The sequence below is a fragment of the Cydia strobilella genome, chromosome Z (genome assembly GCF_947568885.1).
Source record: "Cydia strobilella chromosome Z, ilCydStro3.1, whole genome shotgun sequence".
In the NCBI taxonomy this organism is placed as follows: domain Eukaryota; kingdom Metazoa; phylum Arthropoda; class Insecta; order Lepidoptera; family Tortricidae; genus Cydia; species Cydia strobilella.
In genome coordinates this window covers 43,714,429-43,730,257 of record NC_086068.1, presented here as the reverse complement: position 1 = coordinate 43,730,257, position 15,829 = coordinate 43,714,429, and the positions used below count along the sequence as shown (strand labels likewise).

The 15,829-nt window shown below is 35.7% G+C and overlaps 2 protein-coding genes across 2 annotated transcripts in view; both read left to right on the top strand.

Annotated features, from left to right (window-relative positions):
- Window positions 1–15,829, top strand: part of LOC134754951 (uncharacterized) — a 533,971-nt gene that overhangs the window by 176,185 nt on the left and 341,957 nt on the right. The gene's annotated exons all lie outside the window — the stretch shown is intronic.
- Window positions 11,380–13,104, top strand: LOC134753832 (uncharacterized). Its single transcript, XM_063689773.1, has 3 exons — window positions 11,380–11,655; window positions 12,132–12,378; window positions 12,618–13,104. Exons 1-3 carry the CDS (start codon window positions 11,416–11,418, stop codon window positions 12,914–12,916), a joined length of 786 nt encoding a protein of 261 aa, XP_063545843.1. The 5' UTR covers window positions 11,380–11,415; the 3' UTR covers window positions 12,917–13,104.

The following is a 15,829-nucleotide window of genomic DNA, read 5'->3' as shown; positions in this document are numbered from 1 at the left end:
TGACTTAGTTTTCGAAGGCGGTGCCAATCCAACAGAAAGAATTTGGCAGCAAAGAAAGTTTTTGTTGGTTTGGCACCGCCTTCAAAAACTAAGCCGTTACCCGGATGGTTATTAATTTGCTTATTATTAGGTATTAATTACTTTTCGGCAGAAATTTGCTTTACGACGGGATAGGACGCTCCCTCCCTTTTCACTTTACAAAAAAAAACTTATCCGCATACTCGTAAACATTAAACAAACTGAGTTGTAAACCTCATTTTAAAGAACGCAAAATTCTTACCGTACCTAGCCTATATATTTTGACTTACTTGACTTATGGTCCTATGTCCCCTAGATGGGGCAGAGGGCATCCACAGTGCTCCGCCATCCCGTTCGGTCTTGAGCATCGCGCTTCATTTCGCTCCACGTCTTGCCAATGGTCGCCGCCTCTGCGATGATCGTCCGCCGCCAGGATTGCTTAGGGCGACCACGTTTCCGCTTTCCTTGGGGATTCCAGTCTAGGGCTTGCCTTGGGATGTGATCCGGGTCCCTTCGGAGCGTGTGGCCGATCCAGTTCCACTTGCGGCGTTTGATGTGCTGGTCGATCGGAGTCTCACCGCAACGTTCCCACAGATCTACGTTGGATATTCTCTCGGGCCAGTATACACCGAGGATACGGCGAAGACAGCGGTTGATGAAGACTTGGAGCTGACGCGAGATGTTGTTAGTGACCTTCCACGTCTCACTTCCGTACAGCAATACGGTTACGAGCCTATATATTTTAGAAGTATGCAAATTTGTCCGCAAACATTCAGAATTAGATATCAAACGTGAAAATGTACAGCTAACCTATACACCAAGAAACAAATCAAAGTTAATGCCACCAACCTCCCGATTAAAACTCCATTCGTCTGGCCCATTATCAATGTCCATAAAGATATATAATAAACTACCATACAATATAAAGGAAGAAAAGACAAAACATCTATTTGTAAGAAAATTAAAAGAAACCCTTATTAACAAGAGCTATTACACTGTCGACTGATATTTAAATGATAAGTTTTAAGATGTAATAAGATTACAATTTAACATTTTTATTTGTATAAGTTAGGTTAAGTAATATTGCTATGCCCTTGCAGGGCTCATGTTTGAAACCTCTCATTTGTTATTTGATACCCATATGTACGTACAACATGAATGCAAATAAAGAACTTGAACTTGAACTTGACAAGGATAGGGGGTGGGGTATATAAAAATTATTTTGTGCTTTTCAAGGGTTGGATTTTTGAAGGCGGTTCCCTTTTTTTTAAAAGAAATGAAATGAAATGATTACAGTTTTTACTTATTGTTTGGTTTTTATTTGGTTTTTTCTTTTAATTTTTTATTTTATTTTTCATCTATTTTTAATTATTATTTTATTTATTAAATTTTATTTTTTACTTTTTAGTGATAGTAGTTTTTTTGTTTTAATTCTTTATCATCTTTTATTATTTATTTATTTTATTTTAGTTATTAGCGATTTATTTTAGATTTTTAGATTTTGGGCTAAAATATTAGTTTGTTTACAGTTAGGTTCCCCATTTAGTTTTGGGCTAGTAGGTACTCTAGTGTAGGCGATGGCCAACCTCGATAATTATTCGCGACGAAACTTTGACGTTTCGGTGCTAAACGATTTGTAAATGTAGTTAGGTATAGGTATTATGTTTCGTCCTATTGTAACTAAGATTTAGTTTACCTAGACACTCCCAGTCTCACTCCCATTCCCAGTTCCAGGGTCCAGGACTCTGACTGACTCCGACTCCCACGCCCACTCGCACTCCCACTCCCACTACCACTATTTCATCTTATCACAAAATTTCATCTAAATAGGTTTCAGCAAATCAAAGACGATAGGTATATCGATAGCAGCGCCACCTACCGGGTCCAATTGGTTTTTCAAACCATCCATGTATACTTAAACCTTCTCCAGAATGTAACAAACACTTTTCTCAAAACCGCATCAAATTCGGATATACATTGACTGTTATAAATTTTTAAGCTTAATCCTTTCCATTTTGGCTTGAAGTTTTCAACTCATATGGCGTTAGTTTTATGTTTTAAGAGCTTCTACTTCATAAGAGCCCATTATTCTTCAATGGATCGTAATTCAGAGCAGTTGGGAGAAATAAGGAATAATCCACAAATGCGGTATTGTTTACTTAGTACCACTTTATCGCTTTCTTGGATAATGGTAAATGCCGTAAATGGCCTAACCAGGTCATGACAGAAAGGGCTTGTTGTGGTAATGAATTGTAACAACGGTTTTTCAAACACTCGGTTTAGTATATGTCGCCAGTTACAGATCCGTTAACAGAATTTTTTCTGTGCTACATTTGCCACATAAACAGATCACCATACGAGAACCTTCTTCGGAAATTTATTTAATTTAATTATCTTATACTCGTCATTAGCGGTTTTTCTATCAGTTCCGGAACAAAAATGCTGACTGGATAGCGATTTGAAGTCGAATTTGCGGTATGTTTCATCATCCATTACAACACAGGATTTTTTTGTTGTAATTTTTGAATAAAGTTTTCTTGTGGTTTCCACTTCAGTTTACTATTTTGCATTTTTGTTAAGTACCTACCCTAGTTTGTTTGTAGGTCTTTATGGAGTTATTTTTTTTGACTTGCCACTGTCGATTTGGACGTTTTGCACTTTTGGCTAAATATAGTACAGACAGGGTACCTAGGCGTTTTTTGCAAAACAGCTATAATGTTCTTTTCTATATTATTTTAAGAAAACCCGGGCTTATGACCAGTTCCAGGCCGCCATCGTCTACCATTAGTTTCTTAGAATTGGTTTAATACCCTTTGAACAGGTTTTATTGGCTAGATTAACTTCACTGCTAGTTTTTCGTGGAAATGCCTCGATTTTGTGTTTGAGCAACATTTTTTCATGTAGTCTTTCCAGTGATGGAGATATCTTCGAAAATGTACCTATTCGAAAGAGATTTATTTTTATAAAGAATTAGAAAACAGGTGGGTTTTTACATATAACAGTCTCCTTAAGCCTTTTGGTCAGAAGTGTGATGTGCAACCTTTGCGAATACAAATATTTTTTTCAGGGACAAGCTTTACTTAGTGAGATTAACATTAATTGAAATAAAAAAATATATTTTATTTATGGCATACATATTGTCACCCTACAATGAGGGCTATCGTTTTTGTGTTCACCAGTTGGAGCCACTGTAGATGTAGGTCCAGAAATACAGATCTCAAAATTCTTCTATGGTTATTTTTATAAAATCAATACGTTCTAATATACACAAAGGTATACACAAATTTTAACGTCTAAATGTGCCATTTTTTCAACCTGTTTAATTTTGCATATATTTTAGTTGTCACTTTTTTTAAACCACTAATATTTATTGAGCTAAGTATATCTATTGTTTATCATGATTAATCAAAGACGGACAAAGATTTACCATAATTATGAATAATGAGTGAAAATTCCCGATAAAAAAGCTTGAAACCCCCAAAAATTCTATGTATTTGACATTTTAAAAGACCATCTACACTAGCGCCCATAGCGGCGAAATTAAACTTTACTCTTTGGTGACAAGTATCAAATGAAAGCTACCGCGTTTAATTTCGCCGCTATGGGCGCCTCGTTGGATAGAAGTTTTGGGGGTTTCAAGCTATTTTAACGGGAATTTTCACACCTTATTCATAATTATGGTCAATCTTTGTCCATCTTTGATTAATCATGGTAAACAATAGATATAGCTCAATAAATGTTAGTGGTTTAAAAAAAGTGCCAACTAAAATATATGCAAAATTAAACAGGTTGAAAAAATGGCACATTTAGACGTTAAAATACCTTTGTGTATATTAGAACGTATTGTTTTTATAAAAATATAGCACAATCGGATTGTGTAGAATTTAATAAGCTTTATGTTGCCTTACACCATATTTTCATGGAGAACGTATATTTAGAGTAAAACGCAAATTTCTCCAGGATGGTACACATTTTCCAAGATGGCTGCGTTTCCTCGAGGTCCGCAAATGTCAAATAGTGTGGACATGGAAAAGAGACCTTTAATTAACATACATACCAAAAATTCATATCTTTGAAAGGATTTCGAGGTTAGACTTAATCCGATTGTGCTAATAAGCATAGAAGATTTTTAGATCTGTTTTTCTGTACCTACATCTACAGTGGCGCTAACTGGTGAGCACAAAAACGGTAGCCCTCATTGAATGTGTTTGGTTACTTTTGAAATATCGTATCTCAATCAAGTGTGATACTTTTTTTTCTTCATAACGGATAGAGGTTTTAACTTTATTAATCATAGGAGTGAGTGATTGACTGATTGTAGACCTTGTAGAAAATTAAATTTGTCCTCACCAAAAAGTTGAAAATAGGGAAAAGGTATGGTTGTTTCACTTACGATTTACTGAGTGTGTAGTGTAGGGTTAGTCCTGCTCGCGTCTCATGAATCACCCTAGTATATACGTAGGTAGGTAGATAACATATATATTTAGAATGATGGGATCCAGAAGTGAATGACTACCTAGCAAAATGGTTGATACTGCCGAAAAACTACAACACAAATTGTCTATGTGGCAATAAACCTACAAAGTAAAATGTCTTCGTAGAAAAATGCTTTTACACCAGAAAGCCAATGGCAAAGGAGGCCCAGCCTACCAACTTTTATAGCTCTGTCGCAAAATGACTACTTCTTGAATACGGTCAAGAAAAAAGTAACGTTTTTTAATTTTTAATAGCTATGATTTATTTATTTAAACTACACATATTTCACAAAATTCAACAAGTGTTTGATGTGTTTGGCCTCTATGTTTATTATAAATTGTGTAGACACACTTGAGACCAACTTGAGACACACGCATCTCGATCATCTCCGGCATTAAGTCCGCCATTTGTAATTTGTTGTATTTTAAATATATAATATGTACATCATAATAAATTTTAATTATTTAACTTTTCTTTTTTGTTGAGTGTATATTTGAAGAAGCATTATTCTACGAAGACATTTAGCATTGTAGGTAGGTTCATATAGGTACACTAGATCCGTGTTACTAGGTGTTATCTGAAGAAGGGATTGCTCTACAATGTCAAAAATGACAACATGACCGTCATTACGATAAATATATTTCTTTTCATTTCTCATGCTCTGAAAGAGGGTCATTGTTGTTCTAAAAGGTGCGCAGAAAATGATACGTGTCTGCACTAGAGCATTTTACGTTCGAAGTACGACTTTTTTAATTTTTTTATGATACGCAATTGAAATTTGAGTTTAAATGGATTTGTAATAAATTTTTCATTTTGATATTTGACTCTCCATTCCATAAATAACGATACTTTTGTCTGAATTGTTAATTGAAAGTACCCTCAAGAAATACTATAAAAATGTATACTTAGTCATGTTTTAAAAAAAATACATGCATTTTACTTTCCTCGTATTCGAAATGAAAAGTAGAGTGTTTAACTCGGGTGAAAGGCATCATTTCTGCCTCGGACTATTGGCGCTCTCACTGCATTCGAGCGCCTAAATACCTCGGCAGAAATGAGTGCCTTTCGTCCCTTGGTTAACAATCTACTATTTCCTAATTTTTCGAAACTCCATATATCTAACCCGTCTTATTTCCTTCACTGAATATAACATAGCCGGTGTAAATAATTATTGTCAGACAAATTCTGTGACTGAGCTATTAAGTGATCTCAGTCCAGTTATACGCCGGAGGGGCAATCATGCAATATTGCCAGTTCATCCATTAAGTAATATTTATCCGGACATTATACGCTTATCAAAGGACGACAATGACGATAGAAAGAATACGTCTGCAGAGTCGACTCCCGAAGAACCAGAACGAGTACAAGAACCTGAGCGAGAACAAGAACCTGAGCCAAAACAAGAACAACCGGAGCCTCCCGAACCAGAGGCTCAACAGGAAGAAAGACCGAGGAGTCGTATAGAGACGTACGATGAGTTTGCTAGGTACAGAGACTCCAGCCGACCTCCGGAAAGTCATTATGCGCCTAGTCCACGGCTTCGTCGGTCTCGAGGCACCACAATCGGATTCAACGTCTACATTGTTCTGTATCAGATAGGTATTTACAGCACATATGGTGCTACTTTCCCGCACTAGTGCGGGAATAAGCACTTTCCGTGCATATGTCGTAACTTTAAAGGGCCATAATATGTACTGTAAAACGTTGTACGATACACGTGCGAATGGGTAATTCGCAACTCGTGTCGATTTAAAACACTCCCTTCCTCCTACTTTCCGCACTTGTATCGCAAATAACTCCTCATCGTAGCTTAGTATTGTTTATTTATAATGCAAAAAAGTAAGACAAGTCCTGTGAGATGATAATCAACCACTGTACCGAGTACCGAACTGGGGGACGGAGGGATATTCTCTTTGATCCTGCGGAGGGTTCCAGCCAAAGTCAGGCGCTGGAAGAGGCTCGACTGGCATAAGTTGCTTATCGGTTTAAGACAATTACAATGAGTATAGGTTTACTGCTTAAATCAGGCAGTTGATAGGAAGCATATCATAGTCGACTACGGTTTGGTTGGTCGGTTGTATAATAGAATAGGTATGTACTTAAACTTCACTTCCAAACTACATCATAGTAGTAGTTCTTAGCCTTTTATTGTTAGAAAAGCCTTACGGTTTTAAGTAAGCATAGTTGTATGTGGGTATGTACATATCGTTAAGCTGACACAATAGCTATAACCTACTGTTACAAGTACTACTTAAATAAATATTATGCAGTAGGTAAATATGACACAATATATCAGTTGTATTTATGTCTAAGGTCAATAAAATGATATGAAAATACTAATGTAGTTGAGATTTTTTTTATTACGGTATTAGGCCCTGTTTAAGTAGCGATTATACATGCCTATATACTTCAAATATTGTAAAAAAAATGTAGGATAAGCTAACTGCAAAGATAGCTGAACACAAGTCAAAGTCGAAAAAAAAAGTGCGTTTAGGCTTTGCAAGCAGTTTTAGCTTAGGCGTACATCACTCTTATAACTGTGACGAATCTAACGACACTTCATACATTGTAATCGGTCAAACGGTGTAGGCTGTAGTGTGCAAAAAAATTTACTTACGTAGGTACGTCGTACATACATATACCTAAACATACATACGCTCGAAAAAATAACCTTCCTTTGGTAGTCGGTTAATGAATAAGACAATCTACATTACTCTTTAATTTACCTATTTATACTATACTAGTCTGTGCGGAAAGAGAAGAGTCGTGGAATGTATTGGGCCCCATACATTCCACGACTCTTCTCTTTACGCACAGACTCTACCTAATAATCTGGTAGGTAAATCAGAAACTAGTAAATTCCACCTACCTACAATGAATAGTCTTTAATTGAAAAAATAAACGACTTCTCATTACAGTTTGAAACGCTATTTAAATTATTTACAACCATAGTGTATTTCATGTTAATTGAAATTAGCCTGAAGACTTAGATAAAACTTTTATCGTAGAGGAGTTCCATTCTAGTCTTCTTAGGCAGTTCTATTTCACCAAATAGCACTATCTAAATGCAAATGCTTGGTTTCTAGATAAGTCTCGGACCAGGTCCAGGTCTATGTCCATGTCCAGGTCCAAGTCTATGACCATGTCCAGGTCCAGGTCCAGGTCCATTTCCACGTCCATGCCACTGTTTTTAGAATATTAAATGAATACGAAGCGTTTATTTGTACCAAAAAAAAGAAAAGAAAAGCAACACATAATTAGTGCACTGCCTCATGGGAATATAGTTCAGATCCGGAAGCCGCTTTCAACTTTTAGTATGTTATTTGGCATAGTATTGGGTTTCCAAAACTGCCGGGAGACAGCGCTGCCGGCCATCTACTTCAGCGGAATGACTTCAACAAAATTTAGTGTTTATTTTATTTATTTAAGGTTTTCAACAATTGTTGACATCGATACATTAAAAACGTACTAAGCTAATACATGTAAGGAGTGGTGTCACAATTACTTACAGGTAAACACCGCATGCATAACAAATATAAGTAAACAACTATAGAAATACCTAAATTTAAAATTATTTTCAAATTATTTAATGTTGCAAAGGTTTGAAGGCTGAGCTGAAAAGGCTGGCAGTCAGCCCTCTGGTCACCCGAAGCCTCAATATGGCAGTATGCTAACTCCTTATCAAGGCTCCTACGGCCTGAGGGTTTCAACGTTAGAGAAAAAAATAGCCACAACCGAATACAGATTCTCCTCCTTCTTTGAAATTGAATTCGGTTAATGATGTACCTACTAAGAGAAGTCATATGGAATGTATTGATTCCCTTATATTCCACTACTCTTCTCTTTCCACACAATAACTATTTATGCAACAAGTGCAGAAAGTGTATAAGTGTGTGTGTGTAAGTGTATGCAACAAGTGGGTGTGTGTATGTGCGGTGTGCGGGAAGTGTGTAGTGTATCTTTACGCACGTGTATCATACAATGTTTTACTATGCATTGTGCGAGTAAATAAAAAAACATATCATGGCAAATAAGTTTAATTATTAAAAAATTGAAAACAAAAAGCTCTAGTGCGGAAAAGTGGTACTTTCCGCATGATATGGCTCCGTAGGAAACGCACTTTTCGAGCACATGCATTGTAAATATATTATATTATATTTGTAGTGACAGGCCATGATAATAAAGGTCTAATTCAATTTAATATTTTACTACGGCAGAATTTGCTGTCTACGTGTGATGTATTGTTTACATGTGGTTTACATGGAACTACTGAACTGATTTTGATTAATAAATGAGGCGTCAATTCATTCGTCTTTGTAGCCCAGGTGCCAAAACTTACATTTTAACCGACTTTCAAAGGAGGAGTTCAAGCAAATTCTATTTATAAATTACGATTCCACTCCAAAATATCGTTTTCATGTGTTTTATTTTATGTAATGTTCTTTCATTTAATACCCGATAATTAGAACTATTGTTTTCATAATATGAGCGCATTAAGGTAGAATTGTTGGCGTGCTTTAGTTTTTTTTGTACAACTTCCACAGTTTATGACGGAAATAAAAAAATTTAAGCTGTGACGTATAGTTGAATAACTGGTTTCTTTTATATTAGACGCAACATGTTATAAGGTTTTTAGTTAAGCTATAGAATATATATGCACGAACTTTTCTCATAAAGGTTTTTCTTTGTTTGTAGCTCCCAAAATATACATTTTGGCACACGTTTATGGTATAGTTATAATTTAGATTTTGCAAATTTCGGCAGTGGTCACATGTATGACGCCATTATTAGTCACTCAGGCACTATAGAGATTGTCTCTCAGCAGTTTTATGATCCTTTTTATATTGCTAATAACATACTAGAAGCTTATGCGAATTATCCTGAAAATGACCAATTTCGATTTTTTTAACTAATGCATTTGTTCTGTCAAATACCTACATTTTGATGCATAATTTTCACATTCTTGGTATGATTTTGGTATCAGTGTATGGCTTGAGACATCATCTTAAATGTTGTAGTACATTGCTTTAACGTCCGACTTTTGGTTTGGTTGTAACACCCAAATAATCGAATACTTTTTTTCATCATTTTGATTTCTTTGTAAATTGATCTTAAACTATCGTCACCGCCACGCGCTATAAATTATTTATTTCATAAAAAAAAAATTATGAATGCCTCCTTGGAAATGATGTTTCCAGAATGAAGAATAAATGGGCAATATTGTCAAATTTTTTATTTAGCGTAAATCGCCACACTATGATTGTAACAGCCAAAAAGTCACAAAAAATTACATAACTTTTTCATTTATGCACAATATTAATTTTTGTGTATGAAAAGGTATAACAGTTATTTAAAAAATGAATTCCTCGTCCCTAAATTTTACAAAAATGATATATAACTTGCCCTAGTTGCTAAGACCTGGACGAATTAGACCTGGAGAGTCTCCCCCTCTTTTTGGGGAGGTAGGCACGGTACGATCTCGTGGCTACCGGGCCAAATCAGCTTTGTTTGACCTAAGGAACAATCGTGCCAAGCGGCATCGCCTGAGACTTAAGTGCATACTGTTCCATACATTTGCTCACTACTTACCCTACTACAAAGAAATAATATGGATATAACGAACGTTAATTGACAATGCCATCGTCAACTTTTTTTTGGAAAAAAAAAACTAAGTTATGGTCCGAATTGCGGACGGCGGCTATTTGTCAACTATAGTATAGTTAATAATAAATTTATTAATTCTTCGTGATAATCTGTATTTTTATAAGTTTAAAATAGGTAAGGTCATTATGGGTAAGTGTGACATACTTTTGTAAAAGTTAACTTTGAACACATAAATCAAGATCATAAATTTGGATTTCGAACTGTGCCCTAAGGTACAATATAGTAATGTTCAACTTCAGCTGAAAACAATGTGTTTTATGTTAGTTTGATGATTTATAGATAGTATTTAATGTATTTAACTAATGAAAGTAGAGTCAGGGTCACACTTCCCCAGCAAAATGAGGTAAGTATGACTACATTGCTAGTGCACGCTAGGCAACAATTATTATATTAAAACGTAATAACCATGATACTAACGATGATACATAATTTATTAATTTTGATATATATATATATAAACGTAGTAAGTTATCATCATTTATGATAAAATATAATCCGGGGTAACTGTGGCATATATGTTTCAAGCTGGGGTGGAAAACCTTTTTAATGAAAAATGCACTTTAAAAAAATCTATTTAGAGCTTTGCAAAAAATACGTGAACAAAACAATAATTACCTTCTATATTTAATTTAAAAAAATTAGTACCTACGCGTCGCGGTACTCTCGGACTATAGGAAAATGCGATTTTGCTCTCTGTTTTTAGCAGCAAAGTACCCTTGTTCGAGCTGCTGAGGTGAAAAAACATACAACCGAATTAAGAACCTTCTCCTTTTGAAATCGAATTCAACGATTTAAAAAACATACAACCGAAGTGATAACCTCCTCCTTTTGAAATTTGGAAGTCGGTTAAAAATAAGCACTGGAGCTGAAAGTTTGGGTCGTTTTTTTCTGAAACTTTTATGATTAGTAATGTGAGCATCATAATGATAGGAGTACGATATTTTAGGTATTATATTGTAAACATTACGTGAATGTTTTTTTATTTTATTTTTTATTTTAAACAATTTTGCATGATACTTGCATCTTAAGAAAGCAAATAAAGAACTGAACTGAACTAAACTGATAGAGCTATTTCGCATTTAATAAGGGTCTTAGGAAATAGATCATGCACTAATCAGTCGGATGCTGCATAAATTGCGTAATGCACTGAAGTAGGTAGCGGACCACTACCTGTAGGTACTAGTTCGCTAATTGCCTGCAGGCGTCCGGGATACTCGTCTCGCCCCACACGCTTACAGAGCAGCGTCCCGCGAGATCATGTTCGTTTCACTGTTTTGCTTTACCATACTAGCGCTAGGTAGAGCGGAATCATTCTGTAGTGACAACGTGCGGTGGTCACATCGGTTGAACATAGTCAACGCTTACGGGGTGTGGCATGGCGTCGCCTTCGCGCAGCACACCCCTGACATGACCAACAAGCCCCTGGAAGTGGGCTGCGTCACCCTTTATATCAGCGATGCTACTGGCGATTACCAATTCGATTGGCTCGATTGGAGTGTGAGTAAATTATAATTTTTCTTTTCAACGAAATTATTTGAAATTATACCATATTATATATAGAGATTAATGTATTAGTGGACGTTGTAATAGTAATGCTTATTCAAGAGCTGTATCAGCATCGTCGTCCGCAATATACATAGTCAAAATGTTCGCGACCTCAATTTTGTTAAGAAACATTTAACATCCCGAAATGCTGAAATTTCCTGGGATTTCCCGGTACTTTTTGTACCGGGAATTCCCGGGAGCATTCCCTATACATATCAAACGAATTTAATTTCTAATACAGTATTGGAGAACGCTACTATTTTCGAGTTTATTTTTTTTGATTTTTTTGATAATACTAATTAGATTATTTCTTAGTAACTACTAGTATTATGTAGTATTATTGTTTTCTAATAATGGGCCAACTAAAAACGTAGAAGAAGACCTGAAAGCACATCACAGTTTCTAGAATTATTATCCACAATTGACAGGAGAGACAAAGATACAACGCCAGCAACTGGTGGTCTCTCCGCAACAACCCGTGGGGCTCCCCACCAGGCCCGTTGTACCAGTCGCGCCGGCGCCGGGACCTCTTCCAGCAGCGGCGCATCCGCGTGCTGTGGGATGAGGACGGCGAGACCATGGAGCAGACATACGACTACTCGCCCGAGGACCCGGGCCTGTGGACCATCGAACAGTGGAGGCCTGGTGAAAGGGAGTTGAGAGCTAGGGGTGTAGGTCAGTAAAAAAGTTTATGGTATTAACTTGTCAATTTTATTTCATAAAATACAACGTTTTTATAACATGAGGAATACCTATATAAATATGCTTCATAATCCAAAACTTAGTTCATGTGACACTAGCTGTTTACGTAATTCAACCCACCTGAATAATCTTGTTCCTGCCAACATTGCCAACACGAGCGAATCGGACCGATTCACAGATGGTATTTTTTATGCAGTTTGTACTTTTTTCAGATTTGTGGTATCCTGAAGACCCTCCAAGGCACCCCGAAGTGGTCCGTCTGCTAAAACTAACTCCCGATGAGATGATAATCAACCACTGTACCGAACTGGGACACGGCGGGATATTCTCCTTGATCTTGCGTAGGTTTCCGGTCCAAGTGAGGCGCTGGGAGAGGCTAGAATGGCAGAACTTCCTCATGAGCTACGGGCTCAGCAACCCGTATCGGTACTTATCGGTGTGTGCGGCTTGTGCTCCTCTCACTTCTCTACTATGTTTCTTTGCCACAACAACTTTAATTGTATTCCTGTAACATTATGTACAGTCAGCAATACTATTCGCTTAGCACTTTTGCATACAAACTTCTATGCAGGGCGGGTTACTTTTTTCTGAAGCTGCCTGTACGTCTATTAAATGGTAAATTATTATATCAAACAAAATCAAAGCAAATCAATTCAAAATGAATGTAATTAAAAAGTCAATTTTACCAGCCAACATAAGGAAACGACTCAAAATTTGCATTTGATTACTTTGCTTTACATGTGGATAAAATGCAACTTTCTCCTTAGTTTGTAAACAAACAAAAGAGCCTTTACCAGCTAATGTGGTGAAATAGCTATTTGTTACACTAGGGTGCAAAGTTGTATTTTACCCGCGAGTGTTTCAACACACGAGAAGTAAAATACATTTGCGCCCGTGTGTAACACAAAACTTTTCACCTCACTATAGCGAGGAAAGTGCAACATCCGCAGGCGTTAGATCATCTTCATCACTGGAATCACTCATTTCTTTACGATATTATAACAGAAAATTCTGGAAGTTGTGTATTTTTACGCGAGTCGGTGAGAAAAGGTTTTAAGTAAAAAATTTGTTGACAATGTTGACATTTCTGATGTATGAAATGTCAACGATGCGTTTTGAAATTGCATCGACTCAACTTGTGCGTTCAGAATTATATTTAACATCATTATAAAAAAACAAACGTTTCTTATGGAATTTTAAGGTTTATGAATTAAAATCATTAAATAAAGCTAAATTTGGTATTTTTTATTGTGTTTTTATTAGATTCTCAAACCATTTATTTAATGATAATTAATATCGAACGAACCATTATCATGAGCGTTTTACGTTTTGTTATCTGTCAAGCTACTTAAACACGCTCCATCCAAGGTCAAATTACTTCCCCGCTATTGGATAAAACGCGTTTTTCCCCGCTTGTATTGAAAGATAAACGTCAACTTTCCGAGCTAGTGAGGGGAAAAATATATTATCGGTTTAACAATACTTTCAATAACAATGTAAAAATACTATTGTAAGAATTATATTACCTACCTATCTATTAAATTGAAATCCCATGTATGTGTGAGTGTGTGTTGAATAAACAAAACAAAAAGGTTTTGGCAAATATTTTAGATGCTCATTTAAGTACCTATCCTATACATATGCCTTTTGAAAATTAACTGTGTTATTAGTATACCTACCTTGATTACCTAACAACTGATTTCGTTTTGTTTACGAATAAGGTGTAATAAAAAAATAGTTTTTAAACAAGTATAGGTACTGTTATTTCATTTCATTTGATCCTTTTTGCCTTACATCTTATCCTTAACATCTTGAAATTTAAAAATCAATATACCTATCTTGAAGTTTACACATTTAGCATCGCCGCCTCTCCAGCTCTGACGTTCCCCTCCGCCGCAAAAATTGGTAGACGTTTTTTACATCGGTCAAATCTTACAATAAAAAAACAATGCGTGATGTAGTTCTGTATTTTTTGTATGTTGTTTGCAGTCCTTGGACTAATGTGAAACTTAATTTGTTTGTGTTGTGTAAAAGAGACTTAATTTGTTACAAGTTTTATTCAGTCAAGTTTTTCGATATCTTGTATAGTTTTTGAGATATCCGCTCTTGAAGGTTTATTTAGGGCTCTCATTTTTATTTTGATTAGCTGAAGCTGAAGGAAGCTGAATCAGTGAAGCTGCTAGGCCGGGTTTGGGATCATTTTCGTATAAACCGGGGGTGCTGAATTCATTTATGGTACCAACATTGACACCATTCCTAAGTAAAAACAAAATTTAAAAAAATGATTTTTTATAAAACTCCTCTTTACGCTTAAACCGCCGAACCGATTTCGTTGAAATTTGGTGTAGAGATGGTTTAAGTCCCGGTACAGTACATAGGATAGTTTTTATAACCAAAATCATCTTTTAAGGGTGTTAAAAGTGGGGTGGAAATTTGTATGGGGAATCAATAACCGCTGAACCTATTTAAATAATATTTGGGATGGTCTAAATGTTTGATTTAGTTTTTTTTAAATATATTTAATAAAGGGGTTTTATCATATTTGATGATGGCACCCCCATTGTAACAAATCAAAATCACAAATTTACCTTCGCTTAATTCCTAAATTAACTAATTTATATAAATCTTTAGCTGTTTTTGACAAAGGGTGTGCTAAGATATCATTACATGTACCCACATTCAATATGTTAATTTTATGTTTAATTACAAAAGCTTGCCTATCTGCTTCGTTTCGGATACGTTCTATGATAATGTGAGTAGCATCTTCTCTCGTCCCACATTCCGTACAGTTTTGAGTATCACTCTTGTGCATCAAGAAAGCAAAGCTATAAGTGTCCAGATGTTTGATTTAGTTGATAATGATACCAAACATGACTTCAAACCTAAATTTTAACAGTATTAACCTCAGGAATTCAACTTCGGCAAAGAAGCTGAATTCCCCTCACACAAAATTTCACACCTTCAAAGAATGATTTTTGAGATAAAACTATATTATATCCTGTCTCGGGACTTAAAACACCTATTTACCAAATTTCAACTAAATGGGTTCAGCGGTTTTAAGCCTGAAGAGGAGTTTAAAAAAAAGTTGTGTTTAAAGTTTATATGTTTTTATTTTGGAGAGGTGTCAATGTTGATACTATAAATGAATTTAGCACCCCCGATTTATACGAAAACGTTACCAAACCCGGCCTAGCAGCTTTACTGATGTAGATAATCAAGATAAAAATGAGAGCCCTAAATAAACCTTCAAGAGCGGATATCTCAAATACTATATAAGATATAGAAAAACTTGACTGAATAAAACTTGTAACAAATTAAATCTCTTTTCATTTTGTATAAGTGGCCAAGTCGCTCAGACGCATAGTTTCCGAGATATAATCGAAAAACCGAAAAATGGAACTTTCAAACCCCCCTCTCTCCCCAG

Coding starts and splice junctions, on each gene's coding strand:
- LOC134753832 (XM_063689773.1), top strand. CDS start 11,416: ATGTTCGTTTCACTGTTTTGCTTTACCATACTAGCGCTAGGTAGAGCG. Junction 11,656..12,131: donor TCGATTGGCTCGATTGGAGT/GTGAGTAAATTA, acceptor CACAATTGACAG/GAGAGACAAAGATACAACGC. Junction 12,379..12,617: donor GTTGAGAGCTAGGGGTGTAG/GTCAGTAAAAAA, acceptor TACTTTTTTCAG/ATTTGTGGTATCCTGAAGAC.